This window comes from Miniopterus natalensis, chromosome 9 (assembly GCF_054644295.1).
Source record: "Miniopterus natalensis isolate mMinNat1 chromosome 9, mMinNat1.hap1, whole genome shotgun sequence".
In the NCBI taxonomy this organism is placed as follows: domain Eukaryota; kingdom Metazoa; phylum Chordata; class Mammalia; order Chiroptera; family Miniopteridae; genus Miniopterus; species Miniopterus natalensis.
The window spans coordinates 28,756,197-28,782,715 of record NC_142089.1 but is presented as its reverse complement, the minus strand read 5'-3'; the positions used below and the strand labels follow the sequence as shown (position 1 = coordinate 28,782,715).

Here is a 26,519-nt window from a genome sequence, read left to right as displayed (position 1 = left end):
ACAGAGGCTGGGCGCTCCTGGGCTGGAGACGGTGGCCCAGTAGAGGGGACACGGTGGCCAGCGGGGACCAGCAAGGAGGCGACTGGCCTGGGCTAGCGGAGAGCTGGATGGGGCGTAGGGACCGGAGGTGGAGTACTGAGTAAATCAGAGTGTCTGAGGAATGTGCCTGCGAATTGAATGCGAGGCGTTAGAGAAAGGGTGGAGCTGAGGACGGCTGCTAGGCTTTTAGCCTCAATGACTGGCCAGTGCAATTGATGCAAGAAAATCAAGAATTCTTTCTCAGACATGCTCGGTTGAGATGCCACTAGACATCCAAGCACAGGTGTCTTGCAGGCAATTAAGTGTATGTATGAAGCTCCGGGGAAAGGTAGGGCATGCGATATAGATTTGAGAGTTTAGCAGCATCTAACATCTAACTGGGTTTTAAAGGCCCGGGATTGGGTCAGAGTGTAGAACAGGGGCGGGATGCATTCTGCCTTCAGCCCGCTCCCAGGCCCTGCCGCTCCCCCCCTGTGCCTGAGGACCTGGGGACGCAGGACCGATACCATTTGTACTTAGCTGTTTCCTTAGCACGTGGCGCAGAGTACTGGTCAGGAGGTAGTGTCGCGCAGGTTACCTGCTCAGGCTTGGAGTTGCAAACATCAGGATTCTGATTGTCAAGGTCACCCGTGGGCTGTGTGACCTTCAGGAAATTACTTAAGCTCTTCAAACCTATTTTTTATTCTTAAAAGGGATATGTTAACAATAATAAATGGAATGTAACAATGCTTGTTACATAGTAAGCCCTTAATAAATGTTAGCTGCTAATATTAAAATGACCATCCTTATTAATGTTAGGCACTCACTGCTTTCTCCCTTCCTTAGCTCCTCTTTCCTCCCCCTGGGCATCTCTGGCAATGAATGAGTTTGGAAGCACATTGGCTGCTTCTTCAGCTCTTTACCATCATCTCATTTGATGCAGAGAGCAGACTCTATTTTCACAACTATGTTATCCTTATTTGCTGTTTATTTACATAGATTATGTCTTCATTGTATTTAATGTCTTCTTTTTAAAAAAATCTTCTTAAAAAGACAGAAATTGACTTGGAAAAAACAGCGGTTAATTAAAGAAGGGATTTGGAAACTAATGAGTTAATAAAAAGCCATCATCCATGTGCTTGGCTAATTTTCACCCTTGTTTTGCAAATCTATTTGGAGGACTCAACACAGTTTTAGTCTGAAGATGCATCTGGGTTTACATAGTAACTATGATTAAAAAATATTTGTGTGAAGTGCAAGTTTTGCAAATAGAATTGGATTTCAAATGAGAAGTTATATGTAAAAATCTCCCGTAGAATATATCGTATGGCTTACTCTTGATGCGCCTTCGATGATTTAAATCAGACATGTTTAGTAAGATAGAGCATAGCAATTAGTGAGGTGATGGTGGTGGTGTTAAGCACGCAAATATTAACTATTTTTATGAAGGGGGAAATCGTTTTGTTTTTATTTATTCGTTGTCAATTTTCAAGCATCCCCTATGTGAGAGGCACTGGATATACCAAGACAAATAAGAAAAGCTTTCTGTTCTTAAGTATTTTATATCTAAGAGAGGGACACACACACACACACACACACACACACACACACACACACACAAGTTCATTAAAGGTGATATAGATGTTATGGTAAAAAATCTCTTTAGGGACTAGGGACAGTGGAGTCCTACACCTAACTAACTAATTTAAAAATAAGGCACATCTCTGGGTATAATTGTGTATTCCCTCTAGCTTGGGTCTCTCTCTAATTGCTTCTGGCTAAGGAGAGCACTAGCAGCCAGCATAAAATGATGGTGCTTGCTGATCAAGGGAAGAGAGGTTCTCTTACCAGGGAAATGCCCGTTTCCTGGTATTGTCTGGAATGGCAACAGTGGGAAAAAGCCCTGCAGGAAGCTTTTAAATATTTAGTCTGTGCCAACCCACAATCAAGGTATTTGTGTATTTAACTTGATAGAGAGATGAATTATATATGGGAGTCTTTTCCTGTCATTTGCTCTACGTGTGTTGACAAATGCCGCATCATTCTCTAGGAAGCACATGCAACACTCTGCAGACAATTTACTTGTAGGGTTTTTATCCCATATGCTGCATTCTCTTCATTGCAGCTACCTTTTTATTTATTAAAACGCAATCACTGAACAGGGAACTTTTCCAGACTCCCTTTTCTTAAAGTGGTATTTTAGAGCTCAAGTCAAATCACTCCCTAGTGAATATACAAGTATCCCCAAGATTTTGTGTCTTTGAAGTGTAAGGCAGCTCTTGGGGAGCTCAATACAGTAGCCAACAATTGCAATGAAAATTTGATTCTGAGAAAAAGAGAAAATGTTTAAATATGTTGTCTTATTTAAAATTGAAAGCTAAAAAGTCCATAATTTTATGCCAGTTGTCAGTGCATCAGGTTAGATCTTGTCTATTTTTCTAGGGTTAATGTTGGCCCTGTTCACATGTTCTTACCCTGGCCATCTATTTTGGCACACTGTTTTGTTTTTATTTTCAAAATAGCATCTGAGATTATCCTCCGCTTAGTTGACTATAACAATAAAAGATTATGCATTTAATTACCAGAGTGGGATATCTGTATTCCAGGAATTTGACACAAAGTGGAACCTCACATTATTTGCTGTCTTATTCTAAAATAAAAGTCAGATGCAAGAAATAACGTTAATAGAAGCCTGCTCGGTGACAAAGAGTTCCTTAGTCTCCCTGTTCTTGGATCATGCTGGATAATCTGAGAGCTGCATAACTGGACTCCATTATCTTCATGCTTCACAGAGTTACTTTTGTAGAAATGTCCTTTTATATATTGTCCTTGGCCTTCATTGAGGGGCTCCATGAAAATAGTCTTATAAACTTTCTTAGTGAATTTACTTTAAGGTAGAAGAAAATGCTTATGAAGGCATGAGAAATATTTGTCAAGTTTCATGATCAGGAAAAATTGTGAGCAACTGGCTTATTTTTGTCCCAATCAACTGGATTATTTTTTAATTTTATGAACTATGTGACTGGTCCTAGTTCCTTCTTTTCCTTGGCTACTAAGAAGCTCAAATGTAAAGCCTATCTCTAGTGAGTACACAGGACTTTATGGTATGTATCTGTTTGCACAACCTTACTTCAAACTTTGTTTCAGTTTCCTGCCCATGATTTCTTGTCTTCATTTCTTCTTGTTCATCATTTATATTTATATACATTTCTATAAGTCACTTCAAATTTATTTTGGACCTAAAACTATAAACACACACATAGACACACTATATTATTTTGGCCGTCATGAGGTCAAAGGTTCAGGAAATTAATTGAATAGATCTTTTGTCATCCAAGTGTTTGATCTAAAGCAAATAGATTTTTTCTAATATTTCTAGATTTTTAATGTAAAAGTGGGTATATTGGCCAAATGTTTTATCCAAGGTGAGTGTATATATAGTTTAAATAAAGAGAAAAATCCTTGACTATCTGGGGGCAAGATTTGTGATTTACTACTATGTTTGCCTTGTTTCCTCAATTTGCCCTAAAAGGCATCCCTTCTCCTACAATGATACATTCATATAATCAATCATACATTTGTAGATGGTGTCTGAGATGGCAAGGTTCTGAAGTGTTTGGAGGGAAATTGTAATTCAATCACCCCTTTTTATTGAAATGCTAAATTTTGGTTTTTAGAGCCAGAGTGGGTTCAAGTTCTAATTCTTTTATTCAGGAGCAATATAACATTGACCTATTCCTGAACTCTCTATATCTCAAATTCTTTATCTTTAGAAGTTGGCTAATAGTTCTTAAGTCCCAAATTACCATGAAGGTTAAACAAGGTAGTGGGCTTAAATTTGGGCCCAGCCCAGAAAAAATGCCCACAGACTGGTGGAGATTATTACTATAATGAACACTGCTATTAGTCATATCTACCTTTTTATCTATTACCTGCCTTTATTGGGTGACCTGCATACCCAATGCAAGGTTCCTATGACTATTGAGTTCATCTATTCAATTCAATTATTGTGCCAGGAACTTCTCGACAATGAAGAGGTAAATATAGACACAGAGTGCCTGCCGTCATGGAGCTTATACTCTAGTGGAGGGAGACGAAATTTCAGATCGTGGCAAGTGCTGTGAAGAAAATAAAATAGGGGAATGGGAGAGAGTGACTGCAGTTAGGGGTCTAATCTAAATTAAGTGGTCCAGAAAGACTTCTTGCAGTGGTAGCATCTGGGATAAGATCTGAAAGATAAGGAATTGAGGGAAGAGCACTCAAGGGAGAGGGAACAGCAAAGGAAAAGGTCTTGGGATAGAAATGAACTTGATGCATTTGGAGAACAGAAAGAAGGTCTGTGGGGCTAGAGCAGAGGAGGAAAGAAAGAAAACAGTACCAGATAAAGTAGGTGGAGGTCTCATCACAGTGATGAGCGTAACTTTTTTTTTTTTTTACGTGCAATGAGAAAGTAGTAGAAGTTTTTAAGCATGTGTGTGAAAAGATCTGATATTAATTATATCAAACTAAAAATCTTTTGCATCACAAAGGAAGCCATCTGACAAAACAAAAAGGCCACCTACTGAATGGGAGAAGATATTTGCAAATGATATATCTGATAAGGGATCAATATCTAAAACATATAAAGAACTCATACAGCTCAACATCAAAAAAGCAATTGGATTAAAACATGGACTGAGGACATGAATAGACACTTCTTCAAAGAGGACATACTGATGGCCAAGAGACACATGAAAAGATGCTCAATATCACTAATCATCTGGGAAATTCAAATCAAAGCCGCAATGGGATATCACCTTACACCTATCAGAATGGCTATTATCAATAAATCAACAAATAATAAGTGATAGTGAGGATGTGGAGAAAAGGGAACCCTGTGCCTGTTAGTAGGCATATAAATTGGTGCAGCAGCTATGGAAAACAATATGGAGGTTCCTCAAAAATTTGAAAATGGAGCTGCTGTATGACCCAGCAATTCTGCTTGTGGGCATTTATCTGAAAAAAAATCAAAAGCACTAATTCAGAAAGACATATGCACCCCTGTGTTCATTGCAGCATTATTTACAATACCCAAGATATGAAAGCATCCTAAGACATTTGGATAAAGAAGTGGTACATATATACAATGGAATATTACTCAGCCATAAAAAAGAATGAACTCTTGCCATTTGCAACACCATGGATGGTCCTAAAAGGTATTATGCTCAGTGAAAGACAGAAAAAACAAATACCATATGATGTCACTTATATGTGGAATCTGAAAAACAAAATAAATGAACAAATAAAACAGAAACAAACTCATAGATACAGAGAACAAATTGATGGTAGCCCCAGATGGAAGGGGGGATTGGGGAGAAAGGGATTCAGAAGGACAAATTGCCAATTATAAAAGTAGTCACAGGGATGTAAAGTATAGCATAGGAATATAATCAGTAATAGTGTAATAACCATGATTAGTGTTAGATGAGTACTAAACTTATTGGGTTGATCACTTAGTAGGATATTTAAATGTCTATTCACTATGTTGTACAACTAAAACCAACCTAATAGTATATGTCAAGTGTAACTGAAAAATAAATTTAAAAAAGAAAGTCATTAAATGGGAGAAGAAAACAGACAGCAGAAACCTCTTCCCTTAAACATTATAAAAAATTTCAGCTCCCTCCTCCCATGCTTTTCTCTGCTGAGAAATGTTTTCATGACCCCTTCATCCCTGGTTGAGCTCTTAACCATGCATCTATCCAGGCCCAGCTCAGGTGGGCCTGGATGACCTGCCATGTCACGTCATGCATGCTTTCTCTGTGGCCCTGTTACATGTGCATGCACCTCTAACACAGCACTCAGAACACTTCTTATTGTGGTAAGGACGTCTGTATTTTCAGCAAGACTGAATTTCTTGGGGTAGGAGGACAGGGTTATATCTTAATCATCTGTAAATTTTTTGTGCTTAGAAAAATGCTTGTGCAAAGAGATACTGAATGTGTGCTTGAGTTTGCATTACCCAGATAGAGCTGCTTTTACTAAGTCTTTTTCTAAGAAAACTGAGAATTAACCAGATTTTGAAAGTGGAAGTAACCTCATAGACAGGGCTGCAGTTCTCTTTTCTGCAGGCTGCATCTGTGGGCTTCTGGACATTCAAAAGCACTTTTGATCAGCCGAGTGAGTCTTTGCTGCTCCCAGTAACATGGACACGGGTACTGTTCCATTCTGACTGCTTTGCAAGTAAATAGAGATGGAATTTCTGACAAAAACTGAGCCAGATAAAGCAAAGTTGCTACTCCTTCCATTCTTACTCCCCCAAATATGCCTTCACAAATGCTGGGAATCCATCTTCAGCAAGCTAGAAACCTTGGGGTGGACTGGGACTCATTTTTGAGAAATATCACATTCTGTAAGGTCTCAGCCCAGAAGGACAGGAGCCATTGCTGAATTTATTTTTCCAAGTCATTCTTGCCTCTGGGACTGATGCAAGCCGTGCTGTCTAATAAATCTTCCATTAAGGTCTCTCTCTTTCCCTTTGCCTCTTGATCCCATCACCTTTGTCTTCACCTTAAGGGATTTATTTTTTCCCCTCTTCTTCTTTTTCCCCCTTATTGCAATAACTTGTCAGCTTGCAGAACATGTCTTCAGTCTTATGCTTCAAGACAGAAAACCAGCTTAGGAAGAAATGCCTGGCTTCCCTATCCACCCGATTGTCACAGCCCTCCTCACCACACACTCACCACTCTGCCACACCCTCCCCAAATCAGACCTAGCTCAAGATCCCCCCTAGAACTCTCCCAGAAACGACTGGGTTAGTTGTGAGAGCTTTTGATATGAAGCTGGCTGCTGATCAATAGTCCTGCCTGGAAAAGAAATGTACCTGTTTCTTCTATTTTAGGTGACACTTCTCTGAAATCCACTGTGTGGACTTCATAACATTACCTGGGTCTTCTCCCTCCCTTGGAGCCATGGCACTCAAGGCAGAGGATGCAGATGCAATGCAGGAAAAGTTACTTGGAGAAAGTAGAACATATGTATGATACATTTGATTGATGATATTTTTTAGTCTGACATTCAAAGCTCACCTTGTTTCCTATAACTGGGTTCAATCTCCTCTTCAGATTCCTCACCAGTGATTCCCACATAAAACTTATACTTCAGCTACATGGCCTAGTTTCCTTGAATACATCTTATATACTCTCATCTCCAGTCAAACGCACGCCCTCTGTCTGAGAAATCTTTCCTCCAAGAAACCACATTTTAACCCACTGTCAAGATTCAGTTTGAAGCCATCCTCTTCAGGAATCCCTCCCTGATCACCGCCCTATCTCTCCTGTTATTATCTCAACATTACTTAGTAGGGTAGTGCTCTGTTTTAGTGTTAGCCTCTGGAGTTGAAGCTCTGACTAGCTGTGTGATCTGAAATGGCATTTTTCAGTGAACCGCCTGCATCTCCCCTACCACACTCATTTCTTATTCAACCCAAGAAGCAGTTGAATGTCTGAGCTACCCCTACATAGAGGTGAAATAGACAGGTGCTCACATAGTATGATTTGAGGTTATCATATGATCTGAGAAAGTTTTTTTTTTATTTGACCTTTGGTTAAAGCTTTAAAAATATCTTATAAAACTGATAATATAATAATGAAATTCTTAGATTTGTAACCTCATAGACTTTGGAATCCTAGAATGTTAATTTCATAAAGATCCTTTGAGGATCAGCTAGTTTAATATTGTTTTGTTTTGTTTTTAATTTAATCTTCTTGTTTTTTAGTTGGAGAAATTGCTTTTCAGAGAGGTAAATGAGTTGGCAAAGATTATATATGTACTTCAAAAGTTCTTTATCAACATTATTGTTCAACAATATAATTCTAATTATCTAGAAGGCAAATATGGCTTATGTTGGTGTTGTTTTCATTGTCTCCAGGTAAATTGATTATGTGTAAGTGTGTAAGATACTGTTTCTTCAGTTACTAAGAATAGAAATCTATTCTTTTTAACTTAGGCAAAAGGAAATGCATTTGAAGGATATTGGGGATTATGGAATTAATGGGAGGTGGAGGGAGACCTGGACTTGAGGGTGAGCAAGAAGTGAAGAGCTTTAGCACTAGGGAGAGGAAGCCACTGAAGTGACCTTTGAGTAGAACAGTCTGGTCAGGACAAGAAGGAACACAAAGTCTTTCATTATTTCCCCTCTATTTAAGATAGAGATTCTATGGAGGTCACACCTGATTAGCCCAGATAGGGTTATGTGCTTTGGGATGGAACCACAAGTCCTTTCCTTGTGACTCCAGTAAACTATCCCCAATGAGGAAGGAGTCATTTAAGTATAGAAAATAGTCTGCACTTAGGAAGAGGAAATAGATCCTGGGCAGTTAACACTTACTGATGCCCACTACAATAGGAATCCTTCATTCAAATAAAGTGAAGTAGACAATACTAATATTGTAGAGCACCGGTGTATGTCAGGAGCTTTACATGTATTTTATTATCAGATTTTTTTGAACAAATCTGCAAGGAAAATAATATTCCTGTTTTTAAAATATCAGAAAACTGAAGGTAAAAGAGGATAAGGCAGTTGCCTAGCAAAACCGGGATCTCAAGCCAGATCTGTTTGCCTCAAAAATCTACATCTCAGTAATGCTTTAAGCCTTCATGCTTGTGGAGAGACTAATGCAGTTTCTGGTACCTAGTAGGTACTCTGTCCTGGAGGAGCGGGAGCCACAGGGAAACGTTACTGGCACTTGCTATTCCCTGGGCCTGCAACACTCTTTCCCCAGAAATTCCATGGGTTCACCCCTTCACTTCATTTAGGTGTTACCTCATCAGAAAGGCCTTCCTTGATAACCTTGTAAAACAGACTTATCACCCCTCCTTTACTTTCTATTCCCTTAGGCTGTCTTTCCTTCTTCATAGCATTTATCACTGCCTGACATATGTATGTATTTGTCTATTTGTTCTCTTCCATAAAAAAGGGAGCTTTGTTGTATATAGTAATTTATCCTCAGCATCAAGAACCATACTTGATAAATAATTGTTTGATGAATGAACAAACAAGTATAATTGGAAGAGCAGGTCTCAGCTCTCTCTCTAACCATCAGCGTGGTTTTGGCCCAGTCATTTCCTTCTCTAGGCTTCAGTTGTAAAATGAAAAGGTTGGACCAGATCAAGCGCAACTCTTCTTTACCCTGTTTCTTGCTATCTGAATTCTATTTATCTGTTTGTTTAGTTTGTACGCATTGTGCTTCTCTGCTTGCTTGCTTTTGAAGAAAGCACTTTTGAAAAAACTAAAAAGTGTTTGAAAGACACTGGACTAGATGACCCCGAAGTCCCATCTCTCTATAAAATGTATAGTTGTATTCAGTGTAAAGAGTTTATAGAGGTCCCAGATAGATCATGAAGAAAATCTCTCAAAGATGTTCTTATTGGAAGAAAATAAAAAGTTTTCCACCCCCTATACTCCTGGTTCCCAAATTTCAGGAAGCTGGTAGATGACTTGCAAAGTTAATCTACTCTTCAACTACCAACAGCTCTTCATTGAGTCCATCTTATTGTCTTAATTAACATAATAACCCTGAAAAGTGGGAGGTTGTGAAATACATGAATTCAGAGTTTCTAAGATTAATAGTTCCATGGAAGTATGAAAGCTCTTTTATGTAATTTTAATCTGTGAAGATTAGTGGTGTAGTAAGGGATCTGTGCCGTTCACAGGCAGATCATGGTCCTGAGAAGTTGACTTAGATACTGTCTTCCATGTGATGGAGACCAAAATGTCAGAGCTGACTCCTGTGAATCAACACGTTAACTGGTTACTTTGTGAGGGTATAACCCAGTGAATATATCCAATGGCCCCTTAGGAGCCAATGGCCTTTGACTATAGGGGGTCACTTGAGAACATACTTAAAATCCATTAGTAGCTTTTCACTTCTGTTAGGGTCAGCCTTTACTGCACAATGTACGCCCTACCTTCCTTTCTGACTTCTTCTTTTGCTGTTCCCTGACTTATTCACTCTCTTATTCACTCAATAAAAATTATTTATTTAGTTATGACTGTGTACCACTAGGGCATTGTGAAACGCAAAGAGAGACATGGACTCACTCTGATGGAAAGAGGAAGAGTGATAAAGTATGATGCATGTTGACATGGGGTAGTACAGGGATCATAGAGAAGAAGGAGGGGACATAACTAGGACAAGTGGAAGGAGGACTCCCTGGAGGAAGTGAGTCCAAAGATAGGTAACTCTAGACATAACAGGCTGGACATAGTAGACACTTGTTAGTAGGCTCCTGTGATCTGACAGCTGAGATCACCTGTAGACTTAGTCCTGGCCATGTAGGGAGCTCAGTCCTATCCTGCAGATGGTGGGTAAGAGGCACTGGCAAGAAGATGAAATTTTCAGTATTTTTTCTCAGAATCACAACTAAGTCCTAACCTGACTCAGCCTTCTATCCAGGACGATGGGTCCTTGCTTTACCTTTATCCCTGGCTCCAGTCTCAGCCTCCTGCTTGTTCTCACCCTGATAACCGGGTGCTTGTTGCTAACTTCATCTCGCTGGGGTCCCGCAGCGGTCATACTGCTGCAGTGATCCTCTGGCACCAGAGGGAAGACTGCGCTTCTCTGCATCAGACCTGCCCAGGACTGTGCCGTATCTCAGTCTGTGTTTTTCAGTAAGTGCTTTGCCTCCCCAGATTGGTCCCCACACCCCACAGCCGCCATTCCCTGTGCACCCGCAGGTCGCCAGGTCACTGTCACTGTTCATGTGGAGCAGGGGCCTGGCCGGGCTTCCTCCTCCACTGTCTGCAGATGGACCCCTAGGGGCTGTTTCTCAAGATTCCCATTCCGCTCCCATGCGTTCCTGCCAGTCTCATTGCCGAGTCCCTTATCGTAGGAGGAAAGAATAATTTCCTCGTGGCTGGCTTGGCACCTGGCAGGTGCGTCACCTCTGCTAAGCAGCCCCGCTGTCCTGCTCCCTGATTCTGATCGCGTCTGCATCCTGGAGAGCTGAGCTGCTTGCTGCCCACGCCCTCTGACCCTCCCTGTCTTTCTCCCTGGCAGTCAACTTCCTTAGCTGCTGACTCAGTCTTGGCCCCGACATCATTGTCTTTTGTCCCCTATCGTTCTGAGCTTGGAAGCCTAGTTTTTGGACCAGATCATTTTTCACTTTTCTCTTTAGCTAAGCTCCCTGTACCGGGCAACCTGGAATTTAGGCCATTTCCTGGCTTCCTTGGACTCCATGCCATTTGAGCCTGCTCTCATGACCTGTCCCTCTCGGTCTGTTCCACTGGGGTCTCCGTTTATTTGACGTAATGAACAGGCACCTCCTGTGCTAGGATTTGGCAGGGTGAGGAGGAGATGACAAACCAGACGATGCTCTAGATGGTCCTGTTTCCCTACATTTTTTGGTCTACTGCTAAGTGCTCCACCTCAACCATGGTCATGCCTGGCTTGTAGCACATCACTCAGTGAGTGCAGGGGACAGTCTGTGCCACTCTACTGGGAGGCCACTCTGATGAGAGCCCTCCTGCTTAGTGAACCAGGCTCGGCTCTTCAGTTACAGTCGGGAAGACCTCACAGTGCTGCCTCACATGGTAGGGCTGTGTCAGTGGCTCTTTTGCCTTAAAAAATCTGATCTGACGGTGGTGAAAGGAGAAGCAGGAAGAATCCAGAAGCAAACCATTTTTATGAAGAACATATTTTTCTAATATGGTTTTATTGTTTTTAGTTTTTTATTACATTGCCTTCGGTCTTCTTCAGAATTGCATTTTATGGTTAAGTTTGAAATTGTTAACACATTTAACTGATTCTTCTTTTTAGACCGTAATATTCTTTAGTAGAAGCCACTATCTCTATAGGTACTGAGGTACCTGATAAACTTAGAGTAAATTCTCCTAAGTAAGGACATTCTCAGTTAGAAGGTTTTTTGGGGTTTGTTTTGGGGTTTGTTTTTAAATATGGCTTTATTGATTTCAGAGAGAGGAAGGGAGAGGGAGAGAGAGATAGAAACATCAATGATGGGAGAATCATTGACCGGCTGCCTCCTGCAAGCCCCCTTCTGGGGATCAAGCCCATAACCCCAGGCATGTGCCTTGACCAGGAGTCAAACAGAGATCTCCTTGATCATAGGTCAATGTTCAACCTCTGAGCCATGCCAGCTGGGCAGAAGCTTTTTAGAATTCAAATATATAAACATTTTAGTCCAAATGTCTTTATAGTTACTAACTTTTTTACTCCCTTCAGAGAAATTTGCTTGAATATATATATATATATTTTTTTGTAATATAACTTTTGTCAAATAAGGCATTTTTTTTTTGGTCTTTTAAATTTTCATCAAATGCAGATGCTGCAAAATCATAGGCCTTCTAAATTTTGTTCCACTCTGCTATAGTATATAAATATCCAATTAAAAATAGTAGCTTCATCAAAAAATTCTCCTCCTAACCTGTAGTATCCAAGGCATAGTCGTTGAATTTCAAAATTAAGTCTTGTACTTCAATTGTACTTTCATTATTTAATTTGTGCAGTTCCTCCCTTGCTTTTGTAGAGATAAATGTCATGTCTTCTTGTTTGTTAGCTTTGTTTTCAATAATTGCAATTTGATATGTGCTTTAAAAGCTTCAATACATGAGTGCTTCACTTGTTGAATATTTGATTAAAGATTTCCAATAAAATGCAACCAAAATTTTGTTCTGATTTAGAAGTCTCATTAACAAAATGTAGGGGTCTCATTGACAGCACGAAAAAAGCAAAATCAATGTTGATTAACAAAGTAGCTTATTAAAGGCTCAAAAATCTCTAAAATCCCGTTGATGGCAGACAGTAAAGAAAGTAAACATGGTCTGCCTTCCTGAAACTTAAAAAAAATTTTTTTGCATATGGTTTAACATTAACACCATAAAAAAAATTTGTATAGTTCTACTACTTTGTGTAAATTTTGAGAACTATGGTTTTTAACATTAATATTGAAACTTTTAAAACTGAATTATCAGCATTATTACCACTAAGGGAGTATTTTACCTTTAATAGAATGAAATTCCAAGAGCTTAACCACGAGTCCACGAATTGGATGAATGTAATTGAATTACATTGGAATTAAGTTATTTTCTTTTTGAAACATCTGATGAACCTGATATAAAACTGTTGCTTTTAGTTCTGCTAATAGAAAAAAGACATTAACTTTATATACAAGGAAACTTGGAATTAAAAATGACTGAAATTATATTAGCAGTTAGTCATGTTCTAAATAACAGGTGACACCACACATCACTCTAAAGTGGGGCTTTTCACTTAGAGTAAGTATGTGACTTCTTCTAAAATATTTCAATCATTTTCCTTCTGTGCTCCTGCTTTTACATGTGTAAATTATAGCCTTTGGGCATAAGTTTTCTTCAAATAACTTAAATCAAGTAGGTGCTGTTGTTTATTTAGCAGAGTTGTGTCTTCTGGTTTTTATGTGGTCATGTTATCAGTACACCCCCTTCAGTGGATCATAAATACTGAGAAACTTTTTATACAAGTTAGATATTCATCACTGAATTTTAGGAGAAATAGAAAATTAGTTCTTAAGTGTACTAAAACATGCACTTTTTAAATTTGAGCTAATTGCTTGTTTATTGCAATTTTTTTTCATAAAATGTAACCAAAAATGAAATAAATAATTTTAGATTTACACCATATGATAAATATGCCAAGAGCACTCAGACTATTCTCTGTAAGCAGAACTGCTCAGTCTCTTGTTTCTCCCTCAAACATATTTCCCATTCACCTAACCTATAATTTTCCACTCTTCCTATTGATCCACCAACTAGCGACCTGGAAGCCCCATACCTCTGGCAAGTTGCTGCCTGGGCTACTGCAAGGTTGGCTGGCACAGCAAGCTGCCAGCAAGGCAGAATAATTCTCTGCCACTTTTTGGGACCCGGAGGAGTTAACTGGCTTTTTGAATCTGGATGGACATGCTTAGTTTTATCAGAGAGCACACCATCTTGAAAGAGAGGTATTGGTCATCTTGGGTCTGGGAATGGTCATCCGTTGTCCCTTTTTCTCTCTCCCACCCTACCTGCTCTGCCCAGTTCATATCCTAAGTACACTTGGTGCAAACTTGGAATTCATTTTTCTGAATCAAGAGATGGTGTGATGCCAACTATCCATTATACAGAGCATGGTGATAATCACAGTTACTTACTGAGGATCTATTTTGTGTCAGGTATTAATCTCATCTCTAATTTTCAAAACAAATCCATGAGCTAGATATTATTTTCACTTTATAGATGTAGAAACCCAGGCCAAGGCTACATGACTGATAAGTAATGTAAGTGGACTACCTCCCAAGCCCACATTCTTTCTACTTTACAATAACAACATTTCTAAAAGACATCCAAAGCTGGAATTGAACACAGATCTGTCTAGTCAATCAAAACCCAGCTCTGTCTGACTTATTTATTCACTCAGTCAAAATATTTGCTGATTGCCTTCTGTACACTAGGCTCTATGCAAGGGGACTACAAGGAGATTCCAGTCTAGTGACTTCATAGCTGGAACCTTTATTATTCCACCCGTGATGCAGCAACGAAGTAACTGGGATACAAACTTCAGTGCAAACCTGAGCCATTGCCGCTAAAAGCCTGCCACCCATCCCAGAGCTCCAGCATTCGGACACTGCCTCATTGAGCATCCTATATCCCAGCAAGTGATAGTTTTGAAAACACAGCTCTTCTCACCTAAGAGTCACGACAACCATGAGAGGGATACATTTTAATAACCACATTTTATACAGAGGCACCAAAAGGGAAAGAGTCCTGTCCAAGGACTACAGCTTGGACTATAAGCCAACTCCAGTTCTTGTTCAGTGTTTTCTTCTTAGAATCCAGATCGGAGAAGACAGAAACGTGACTTAGAGTCTCTCCTGGCGCCGGGAGCCTGTCCCAGAGTTTCTGGCCGCATTAGCATCCTGCAGCAGCCACACGTAGGTAGGAATATTGTTGCTGCTCATGACCAGGGGGAATAATCAGTCTGAGCTATTCCCCGGCTCTAAACCAGCCAATGTAATTGGGTTTAATTTTAATTTTTTTAATGGCTGGAAATTAATAGAAGCAGCTGCTGCCACAGTGTGTAGGTGTCCTTCTCCAGAAGGCAGAGACAAAAAAAAAAAAAAAAAAAAATCCTACACATAAAATAAACTCTGAAAAATAAACAATAGAGTGTGTAGGACAAAAAAGGTTAATTCAGAAATCAAACAGTGTGTTTTTGTTATCAAAAACCCCCTGGCACTGCGTGGCACTGTCTCTCCCCTCCCACCTCCCGCCTCCCCCCAGGAGTGCCCCCAGCCCTGCTAAGGTGGTGACCTGGTTGGGCGCTGGGTGTACAGTGTGTAGCCCATATTGGAGCCCTCCCTCGCTCTCTCTCCCCCCCTCCCCGTGACTCATCAGAGATTAGCTGTGACAAAGTGAAGAGAAAGATAAGAATAGATATTCGGTGACAGGAGTCCTATTATAATTATTCAGGGGAAGATAGGATTGGAAATTAGCAGATCCTGTTGGCCCAGGGAGGGTGGATTTATAGTGTGGGCATCCCCGCCTGGGGCCTGGCTGTGCCGGATGCCAGACTAGAAAGGAGGAGGCCAGCTGCTCCAGCCAGTCACAGACTAAAGGCCATGTGTTGGCATGGACAGCGAACCTGAGACCCAGCTGCCCTCTTGAAGGGGAGAGGAATAGAAATCTTACCTCAATTTCAAATATACCTGTGAAACCCGGTGCCAGTTTGCTTCCCACCTCTGGGGAGATGAGGTGGGGAACCAAGAGACTGTTTCTGGAATTGTTCAATGAATTTCAGGTAGCATAGCCTTGGTGTGGTGGGCAGAATATGTGTTTATTGGTCAGACCGTAGTGCACATCAAACAAGTAGCACATTATTGGCATACAGGAGGTGCTTAATACCTGTTACTCCCTGTGGAGGTTTCTGAATGACTTTGTTTTGCATACTTCCTTTAGGATTTACAACCTGAAAAGATTGATTCTTTGTTATTTCCCTTACTGCCAATTTAAAGAAAAAAGTTTGCATCTACTGTCAAAGACCTTGGGGTTGGAATTTGTCTACCCATATCCATGTTTTCTGCTTGATTGGAGGGAAAATCAGGGCTCCTGCCTTTTCAGGCTCCTGAGGAGGCCTAGGGAATGTTGTTTTAGAGCCTCATGTGCTCTTTTGGGTTCTGGACTTCTCCTCCTCTCTGCTCAGGTAACCTCCAAAAGGATGCACTGAGAATCTGGCTGACACTTTAGAGAGAAGGCAGAGAGGATGGTAAGTGGGAAGGAATCGTTCATTCATTAAGTCATGAATTCACTCATTCATTCAACAAGCATGCTTTGAGCTCCTTTTTAGGGCCAAGTACTGTGCTAAGTGCTGTTGATTTTGAGATGAATCAGAAATACAGCAGTGTCTACAGTTAGTACTTAGAGCAATTAGTTCATCCCGGAGTTGCTGACAAAGACTTCAAAGAGGAAATGTCACATGAGCTGGGCCTCACTTCTCTACATCAGAATTCACTGTGTGGAAAGTATGAGAAAGGCAATTAAAGATAGATCAACATTTTAAAAGGCCAGGAGGTTTTTGAGAAGATAATGTATTCAGGGCACGACTCACAGCTTCACATGGAGAGCACACAGTCTATATATATATTGGTTGGTGTGGCTGAAATTATTTACTCTACTTTGTTAATTCTTAAATTTAACTCACAAATATATTAATTTATCCAATCAATCCATAATCATGTTTGAGCACTTCCTTTGTGCAAGACTCTCTATAGATCCTGCAGAACCAAAGATGGCAATATATGGACCCCACTCTCAAGGAGGGCTCAGTCTAATGGTTGAGAAAGGCATGTAGTCAAATTGATATAATGAAATAGAAGCTATAAAAGTATGTATACTAGGATTGAGAATGTGTTGAGTCTGTACATGCATGTGTACGCACAACAGAATCTGAGGATGTGAGTTACAGGTCCTCTTCAGTCACCAGTATGGACGCAGGATGATGGCTCGTTCTAAGAGGTGGGTCAGCCTTTAGTCACTGAGTTCTGAGGGCACATAGGTCTTGGACTCTGCTTGCATCCCTGGCAGCATCAGGTGTTACAGACTCTTTTTCTTTCCAGAGTCTTCTGGGAAGTCATGCATTCTTGACCGTATCCTACCTTCATTTCTATCATATCACTGGGATAATAGGAATAACTTCAGAGGATTGTTGTGAGAATTAAAGGAGTTAATACATTATAAAGGGCTTAGAATGGCCTAGGACATGGTCAGGATATACATGTATTAGGAATTAGTATTATTATCATCATTATTGTTTCCATTGGCATCTCAGACTATCTGTGTTAAATGGAATCAGAAGGCTGCCCTGTCCAACCTACCTCAAGTACAGGAACTTTCTTTATGGGATCCCTTAAAGCTTCCCACGCTTGTCTTCCCCTGTAATGTGGTCCTTTCTGGTTTCCCGTCAGCTCAATGTTAAAGAGCCTTTACTTCACACTGAGCTAAGATTTGCCTCCCTGTGATTCCTACCATTTGTCTTCAGAGATGGGTCTTTTTTTCCTTTACTCATTGCTTTTAAAATAAGCAAGTATTATTTGACACTTCTCTGTACCATTTCTAGTGAGAGAAGAAAAAGTGATGCTGTTCCTGTCTTCAAGAATCCTACCTTTCCTTTGAAGAAATTTCCATTTACTTTTGTTGCCCATTGTTAAGAGACAACCCAGGTGATAAAACATTTTAAAATATCATATTTCAAAGTAGAGAAAAACTAATGAAGAATGAAGTCAGAGAAGGCTTCAGAGGAGGTATGTTAAAGGACAGGCATTTATTTATACATTTTCCTGTTTATTAATTCATTAGTTTATTTAAAAAAATATTTAAACCTTTATTGACAATCTACAATTGTCAATGCTCACAGCTGAGAGTCAGAGTTTTTACCAAGTAGTTAAGATGGCAGGGCAGGCAGTCCAAGGGGAGGAAATATCAAATACAAAGACAGAGGTCTTGGAGGTGGTTAGGGACTTGTAAGTTGCTCATATAAATAAAATGTAGGGCACAGGAGGGAGAAATGGCTGATGATGCTGGAATTGCAGGGTGATCTTGAGGAGTGTTGTGAGCCAAACTAAAATGTGAGGAAAACTGTTGTTTGGAGAGTTTTTAGGGAGAATACTGGTAAATCTGTGCACTCAGATTTTTCTGGAAGCAGGAGGTAAGGCTCTGACTTGGGTGGCAAGGGGAGAAAGGTAGGTGGTAAGATGCTATAGGGACGAGTTGCACTAGCCTGATGCTGTGCTGCTTACTAACCTTGCAACCCCAGGGAACTTTTTACCTCTCTGAGCTTCGATTTTCTCGTCTGTGTAAAAGGGATGTTATTAGCCCCTAGCTCATAGGGTTATTGCAATGATTAAATGATAATGCATATAAAACATTTAGCATGATGCCTGAGACATGGTGAAAACATAATAAGCAAAATAAGAGAAAGACCAGAAGTGCATTCTAAATGAGAGACATTTTACCCACACACTCCCAGCCCTCTTTTTCTTTATTCTTTGTGTTACTTGAAAGTCCTCATGAATTTGTCCTGCTGAGCCCTTCTCCAATAGATTTTTGTTTGTATCCGTAGCAGAGTCTGGAAAATCTAAGCCCTGAGCAACCTCGCAGCTTCCTTGAATGATTACCCCAGGGCCCGTTACCTTCACTGTCTGTAAATCGGGTTAGGCATCCGACCCACTCAGGAGAGGAGCTGGGACAGCTGCAGGCATTAGATGAATTCTCCTGCTAGCACATAATCAAATTTGGTGGAGACGGCAAGCTCTAAGAGTCAAGCTGCTAAACTTTGCTAGAGTGGGAGAAAACTGGGGTGATTGGATTTAAAGCATGGGCCCTGATTGGATATACTAGTAAATGAAGAGTTGAAAAGATCAGCATCATAACCTGAGGGACCTAATGACTGTAGGAATCACTTGCGCATGAAGACATGCTCACCTGGTGCTCCAGGAAGCTCAGACTCACACGTCCGAGCCAGGGCCTGAAGTGATTGTCACAGACCATTGGCTGGAGACAGACCTCAAGGCCGCTTTCACTGGCATTCTCCCTGAGTGTAAATCTGGAACCCTGAGACCAGCTTATCCCACCAGCCTCACATTCCTGCACTTTCAGTTGCATCACGAATGTAGACCTTCATCTGTTCTCCCTAAACCCTCGTCTCTGCACTGGTCTGTTCTCTCTCTCCTTGATTTTCCACTGCTTCCTTCTCTATCCAAAACTTTCCTCTTTTTCCTTCGAAGCAACTCTATGCTTAATAATCTCACTTGGATCCTCAGTGTTTTAATCCACTGCTTCCTTTACCTCTTGTCTTAACAAAACTGTGCTTAGTACATGATACTTGACAAAATTTGCTGAATTAAACAGTGACCTAAGGCCGGGCTATCCTGTAGGTCACTACCCCCTTTGTTGCCCTCTCAGGAGCTCCCTGTTCTCTTAGACTCCATGTACAGAGGAATCAAGAGGGGGGCAGCTTTCTTCTTCATTCCCTGCGCACCTTCCAGGCCATTGTTTCTCTGTCTTATCACTTATCTTACCCAAAATTTCCTTATAGGAAGGTTTGGAGTAGCAACCTGGTTAGAAAGGAGGAGCGCCTAGGTAGCTTATCTTAAAGCTGTTTTTGTGTTACAAGAAGACTGCTGGCCTTGCGGCTTATTCCTGGCGCTGGGAATAGGAAACTAAGGAATCTGTTGATGGGCCTAACACCCTAGACAGCCTTCGGTGCTACCACTGACCTTCATGTGCAGAGCCCTGTATGTACCTTTGTTGCTTCTGCTGTTCTCTCTATATCCTGTCCAGGTTCTTACCCATCGTAGACTCTGACCCATCGCTTCATCCGCTTTTCTCTAATAGGCAACAATATGTCTTGTTTCTACTACCCCGCTCTCCTTCTGACCACTTTCATCTATCCCTTGGACTAATACAGTCATGGTACTTTACTTCTTTCACTCACTCAGAAGGTACCCTGTGACCTCAGGATGATGTTTACGTGTTCTAATATGGTTTATATTGTACCTTTCTAATCTGTCTTCTGCCTTCCTCTTCAGACACATTTCTCATGACTTCCCTTCCTTACTCTTTGTGCTTTAGCCATGATGAATTTCTTGCTGTCCTAAGACTATATTTGTCCCCTCTTACCTCCTGGCCTTTGACACACTGGTGTCTGGAATTCCAGGAGCCCATAATTTATCAAGAGGAACCATCGGGAAGTGTTACAGGTACTGAACTTGGAATCAGATGGAGACAGATTTGAATCCCAGCTCTATCATTTACTTGCTTGAGACCTTAGGGAGCTCTTTAACTTTTATGAACCTCCATGACCACATCTGCAAAGCGTAATGATAATACCCACCTTGACCAAATAGCTATCAGGATTAAATCAGGTCCAGAACGAACCCATACGGAGTATGTCCTGTCCATTCCTTTCTTTTTCTTTTCCCCCAGTCCTTCCTTTCCTTTATTTTTTTCCCCTTCCTTTTGTCTTTTTCCCCTCTCCGTATTCCACTTAATGTTTGGGTGGGAATTATAACATCCAGGGCCACAGAAAAGCAACACAAGCCACTGTGTGTACAGCATCAGTGTCATGAAAACACTGCTCTTCCACAGGAAGCCCCCAGCCTCACCTCCCACCTGGCCATAGACACCAAGGTAGAAACAAGATTCTGCAATAACTAGGGCACGTTATAATGCTCTTGGAGCTCTTCACAGTTTCCTGCAGGCCGCGCTACCTGGGGCCAGCACAATTCTGGTTTTCCTTGGCCTCATGTTGATGCTCCCTCCTCACACTTTCCTCCATATGCCCCTCGGCTTCTCAGCTGAGCGCCAAGCCATCCCAGGTGAACCTTACATCCTCTATCCACAGTGCTGGAAACCCCCAGAAACACGTTTGCCCTTAAGGAGCTTCCGAGCTGATCCTAACGGATAGCACTTAGAAAGCAGGCAATGAAAAGCAAGTTATTACAGAATGGGGAGCTAAACTGGCCTGAAATTTCAATGGGCAATCATGGAAAAGGCGCAGTTTGCGGTGGGTTTTATACGAGTACCAGGATTTGAAGAGAGAAATGAGACGCCTTCTCTGTAATGTGAATGGTTTGTGTATCATGCAGCGTGGCAGGGTGCAATGACCCCGTGAGGTGGGTGAATGGAAAGAAGTTATAGGAATTATGACTGGAGCATTTCGCTTTTCTCAGGTGTGGTTAGTGTTCCTTATTGGAGAATGAACATGACTGCTTAGCAAAATTGCCTGTGCAGCATATTTAAAAGCAGAGTTTCCCAAAGTGCTTCTGTGGAACATTAGTCTCATGAAATGTTCTGTAGAAAAATAATAGTAATCTAAAGAAGTGTTGAATACTCTTCCCTAGAATATCCACAGTGCACATTCTTTGCAAAGGTCTGAATTAGTCTTGTCGTACAAAGACCTGACTTTCCTAGGAAAAGTAGGCATCCCCTATTTATGTCACTGTAATGTCATACTCTTTATTTCACCTTAAAGCATTTTTAGAGTCCATAACAATACTGTATACTTATTTTTAATATTTTATTGACTGCTTCCTGCTACAGCATATGCTCCATGAGGCCAACACTTTGGTTATCTTATTTAGCATTATACATCGAGAATCGAGCGTGAGGCCTGGGCATATAATAGGTACTCAAAATAAGAATAAACCATGAATAAAACTTGTTAAGCTTTGTTTAACGTTGCATTGTCCAAGCAGCTGATAAAGGTAGGGCTTGAGTTTGAACAGCGCTGCCAGATTCCCGTCTCTTTTTGGCCGTAGGTGGTGTGTGCGGTTGTCCCTGGCCACCACCTTGGGTTCTTGACGTTACAGTTTTTCTTGGGCATTTATTCCTGCTTATTACCTTTTGAAGCTTGAACAATTATCTTATATGCCCACATTGCTTTCTTTGTATCTTTCAGGCAAAGGCTGCCACCTAAAAACGTTTACTACTACCGCTGCCCGGACCATAGGAAGAACTATGTGATGTCCTTTGCTTTTTGTTTTGACCGAGAAGAAGATATTTACCAATTTGCTTACTGCTATCCTTATACATACACCCGTTTTCAGCATTACCTTGACAGCCTGCAGAAGAGAAACATGGATTATTTCTTTCGGGAGCAGCTGGGTCAGAGCGTGGTAAGGCCTTTCGGAAACAGGAGACCACTGGGGAGAGCTGGCAGTGGGTTTTCTTAGAATGCAAATAAGGATACTGGTGCTCTGTAGACGATATGCTTTGGAACTTTTAAAAAAACTATTGTTTTTAATGTGTGATTCTTTGCTACAATATGGCCACCAGGAAGTCACAGAATAATGTATAAGACAGATGTTTATCCTTCTGAATGAAGCCGATAAACCTCTCCAACAAAATACAAAAATTCTGCTAATTTCCAGAATCTCTGAGAGAAAAGAAAAAGGCTTCTACTGGGTGTCACAAAAGGCATGAAAGCATTTTATGAGTGTGAGCCTTTGAGATGAGGAATGGATTTGTTTTTTAGTGAATTTAGCTTGCTCACAGCGCAGGTTAGCAAGTGGTATGCAGTTTGGATGTGCTGGCCACAGTGTATTTGGACTCTGCCATCCATCGGTTCCCCACCCCTCTTCCTTACCCTGGTTTAGTTTTCTGGGTCTGGATATTTCAGTCTTACACTCTGTATCAGTTTTCTGTTGCTGATGTAACTAATTGCCATAAACTTGGTGGCTTAAAATAACACAAATTTATTATAGTAAATTGCAGTTCAGGAGAAGTCTGAACTTGGTCTCACTGGCCTAAAATCAGGATACCAGCAGGTCTGCATTCCTTCTGTAGGCTTTTGGGGAGAATTCATTTCCCTGCCTTTTCTAGCTTCTGGAGGCTGCTTGCATTCCTTGGCTTGTGGTTCCTTTCCATCTTCAAAGCCAGCAGTGGCTGCTTGAGTCTTTCTCAAGCTACATCACTGTGACAGCGAATCTCCTGCCTCCATCTTTCCTTGTAAGGACCCGTATGATTTTGTTGGACTCACCCAGATAATCCAGGATAATATTTCCATCTCAAGATCTTTAACTTAATCATGTCTGTGAAGTCTCTTTTGTCATGTAAGGTAACACATTGACAGGTTCTAGGGATTAAGACTTGGATATTTTGAGAGGGGGCTACATTGTTCTGTCTACCAGACCTTTCTCCCCTTCCTTTCCTCTTTCCTTCCCTGCACAACCCAGGGTCAAAAATTGTCCTTCACATTGGCTGCATAGGTTTTGTTCTCTGTAGTCAGCCATTCTTTGATTACTACTAAAGAATAAGCAGATGATAGTTTGGTTTTATGTTTCACGCTTCAGGAAGTGTGGATTATACCTCTGAATTGAGCACTTTATTGATCCTAAGTGAAGATACTGGTGGAATTGGCAGAAAATACTGTACTTGATTTTCTGATATGTGTTGGTGGAAAAATAAACTCTGCCTAGTGACTATAGGTTCCACCTAGAAATGGATCCCAGTTCTAAATAAAAGTTTTCAAGACTAGACTCCTTGAAAGACATAGTCTGGTCCAGGGTACCCCCCAAAATAGAGAAATAAAGAGGACTTGTGCATGGCTTAGGTACATGAGAGCCAAATCTTATCTCAAAAGCTCGTGGTCATGATGCTATTCGTATAGTATGAGATTCTCTATGCACTAAGTTTTGCTAAATATCTTTCCTCTACTCTAAGCCCCTTCTTAATAGTGCTTCCGGTGGGTACCATGTGTATCTAGTGCCTACGTATTTTGAACTGAAAATTGGGACACATGTTGTATCAGCCAGAATGCTAGCAGGAAACAGATGGCAGCCTCACATTAGGATCATTTCAGGAGAGCTTAATAAATAGGCTGTTTACAAGGTGTGGGCAGTGTGTAGGGAAACCACAGGGTATAGTGCAGTTCCCTGGGGCTAGTAACAGCTCAAAGGGTGTGAAGGGAAGGAATGGTTACCAGAACCCAATAGTAAGGACTCATGTAGTCAGCCACCTTGAGTGGAACAATGACCTTCAATTGAGGAACAAAGTCAGCCTGAAATGACCCCACCAGGCGGGAGCTGAGAAAAATAAATACATAGAGCTCATTCTCTTACTTCCCTCTGATCTCTTTCTAGGGGTCCTTATTGACCAACCCAACCAGAAATGAGAGGGCAGGAGAGCCCATTGATGTAACCCATACAGATAAACCTCCCTGGGCAAAGAAAACAGTGGATATGGACAGAGAGTGGGTGTAGAGAAGCAAATAGAATATATTAAGAACAAATGGTCTGTTCAACAATATATTACTGGAAGCAGTGAGATTATTTGAGATGGGATTGTCTGAGATGAATGTTTACCAGACATATGAATTGTGATACGAATTAAGAGAGTGAGAAGTTCATGTAATACCCATGACTTTTAAGTGCAGGGTCTATACATTTCATTCCTGTGTCCACCATAGCTCTCTCTTAGATTTATGCCAGGCAGAATGTTGTGCACATTGAGTGGCTATTGAGTGAATTATTGAATGAATAAATGAATAACTTAAGATATATGTCTAGAGGCAAAGTGAAGAGCTGAGAGCATCAAAGAGATGATAGGAGGGATAATAGAATAAATTAAGTTGCCAATAATTTTCAAATACAAATCTAAAATAACAGCAGCACAAATAAGATAGTTTATTTTTCTTCCATATAGAAATCTAGATGTATCAATCCAGAGCTGATATTATGGCTCTGCTCCTTGAAAGTCTTAGGGTGTCAGGTTCTTCCCACTTTCTGCTCTGCCTTCTCTGAGTCACTGCCCTCAATCTCATGATTCAATGTGGAATTGTATAATCACATCCATGTTCCAGGCAGCAGGATGAAGGGGGTAGGGGAAGAAAAGAGAAGATACAGTTACGTTACACTTTTGCTTTTACCCACAGTTAACTAAAGGGAGGATGAGAAGTGAAGTTTTCATTCTGGGTGACCATGTTTCCAGATAAAACTTGGTAGTCCTACACATGTGAGACAGGATTGCTATTGAAGGACAGCCTTAGTCTCTGCTGCAGGAGACCTGAATTCTGCTTCCAGCTCTAACACCAAACTATCACATGACCTTGAATGTTACTTCCCTTATCTGGGCATGAGATTTTCATCTATAAAATGAGAAAGTTGGACTTGAATAATGATTTTCAATCTGTTGAGGAATTCCTCAGTTAGAAAAAAAAAAAAAAAAACACACAAATTGAGATCCCTGACCTCCTCCAGACCCTGTGAGAGGCACGGTGGGGATGTACAATGAAGTATACAAGTCTTGGTGTACTTCCAGAAATGCATCCGACACCTGAGGAAATAAGACATCTTTAAACAGATATATTTTAAAAAGTATATAATTAAGGATATCAGAAGTTGTTTAAAGAGTAGTGATTGGACTAAAAAACCATGGAGAAGATGAGCTTTAAGATGAGTCTTGAAAGGTGGGTAGGATTACTGGATACAGTAGGAAGCAGCCGGAGTCATTGCATGGAGGTAGTTGGTTAGAAGTCTGATTTGACTGGAATAGGGAATCTTCCTACTAGAAGATTAGGATAGACGGGAAGGTTGGGGCCCAACTCTGGAAAGCCTTGATTGTCATATTAAGGAATTGTGCCTGTATCCTTCAATCAGATTCAACACAGAAGTGCCGGGCCAGGCACCTTATATATACTGTTTTTTCTTATTTCTCACAATAGTTTTATGGAGTAGGCAGGATTATTCCATTTTGGGGATTAAATAATCTAAGGCTAAAAAGTTAAGTTACCTGGCTAACGTCACAAGGCTACTTCATGTCAGGGCCAAGATTTAAACCCATGGCCTCTAACACGGCATCCTGGTGCTTAGATAGACCCACTGCTGCTTTCTATGTTGGACCTACCGAGACCCACAATATATATTTGAGAAAAGGATTACTTTATTCAAAGCAGCATCTTAAGGTAATACGGTTAATGGAAGTGCTGGCTAAACTAGATTAGGGAAGCTCTGAGGGTTGGCTCCATCCCCTTGTTCTGGGCCTCAAAACAGACAACAGAGGTTTTAAAGCTTTCTGGAATACTTTCGCAGATGGGACAATTCTTGGTTACCAGGGCGTTTGATGTGGTTTGTGTCTGCCGGTACCACTGTAATTAGTTAATCCTATTCCAATTTGTAGGGAGGATAATTGCAAGTGGGAAGGCTAAACATGCCAACATCCAGGTCTCAGGGAGACCCAGCAATAAGCAAGATTTTGAATTTCCAGCGCTGTAACTATTAATCACCAAGGGCATTGCGACGGCTGCTGCTAATTATATGCTAATGGCACTTTATTTTGTTATTCACCAGTGGCCCCTTCTAACCCCACCAAACAAAATCCCTTTTTACATGCATCAAAGCCACAATCTGACATTTAAGATAAATGCATATTTTTTCTTGTTGTTTTAACAACTTTGCTGAAGTGTAATTTACATACCATAAAATTTACTCATTGT

The 26,519-nt window shown here is 40.8% G+C and overlaps 1 protein-coding gene across 1 annotated transcript in view; it reads left to right on the top strand.

The window, feature by feature from the left end:
• Positions 1-26,519, top strand: part of AGBL4 (AGBL carboxypeptidase 4) — a 692,884-nt gene that overhangs the window by 330,939 nt on the left and 335,426 nt on the right. Inside the window, exon 5 of the mRNA XM_087820636.1 lies at positions 21,987-22,203. Within this exon, the coding sequence (XP_087676762.1) occupies positions 21,987-22,203 (217 nt within the window). The remainder of the gene's footprint in view (positions 1-21,986; positions 22,204-26,519) is intronic.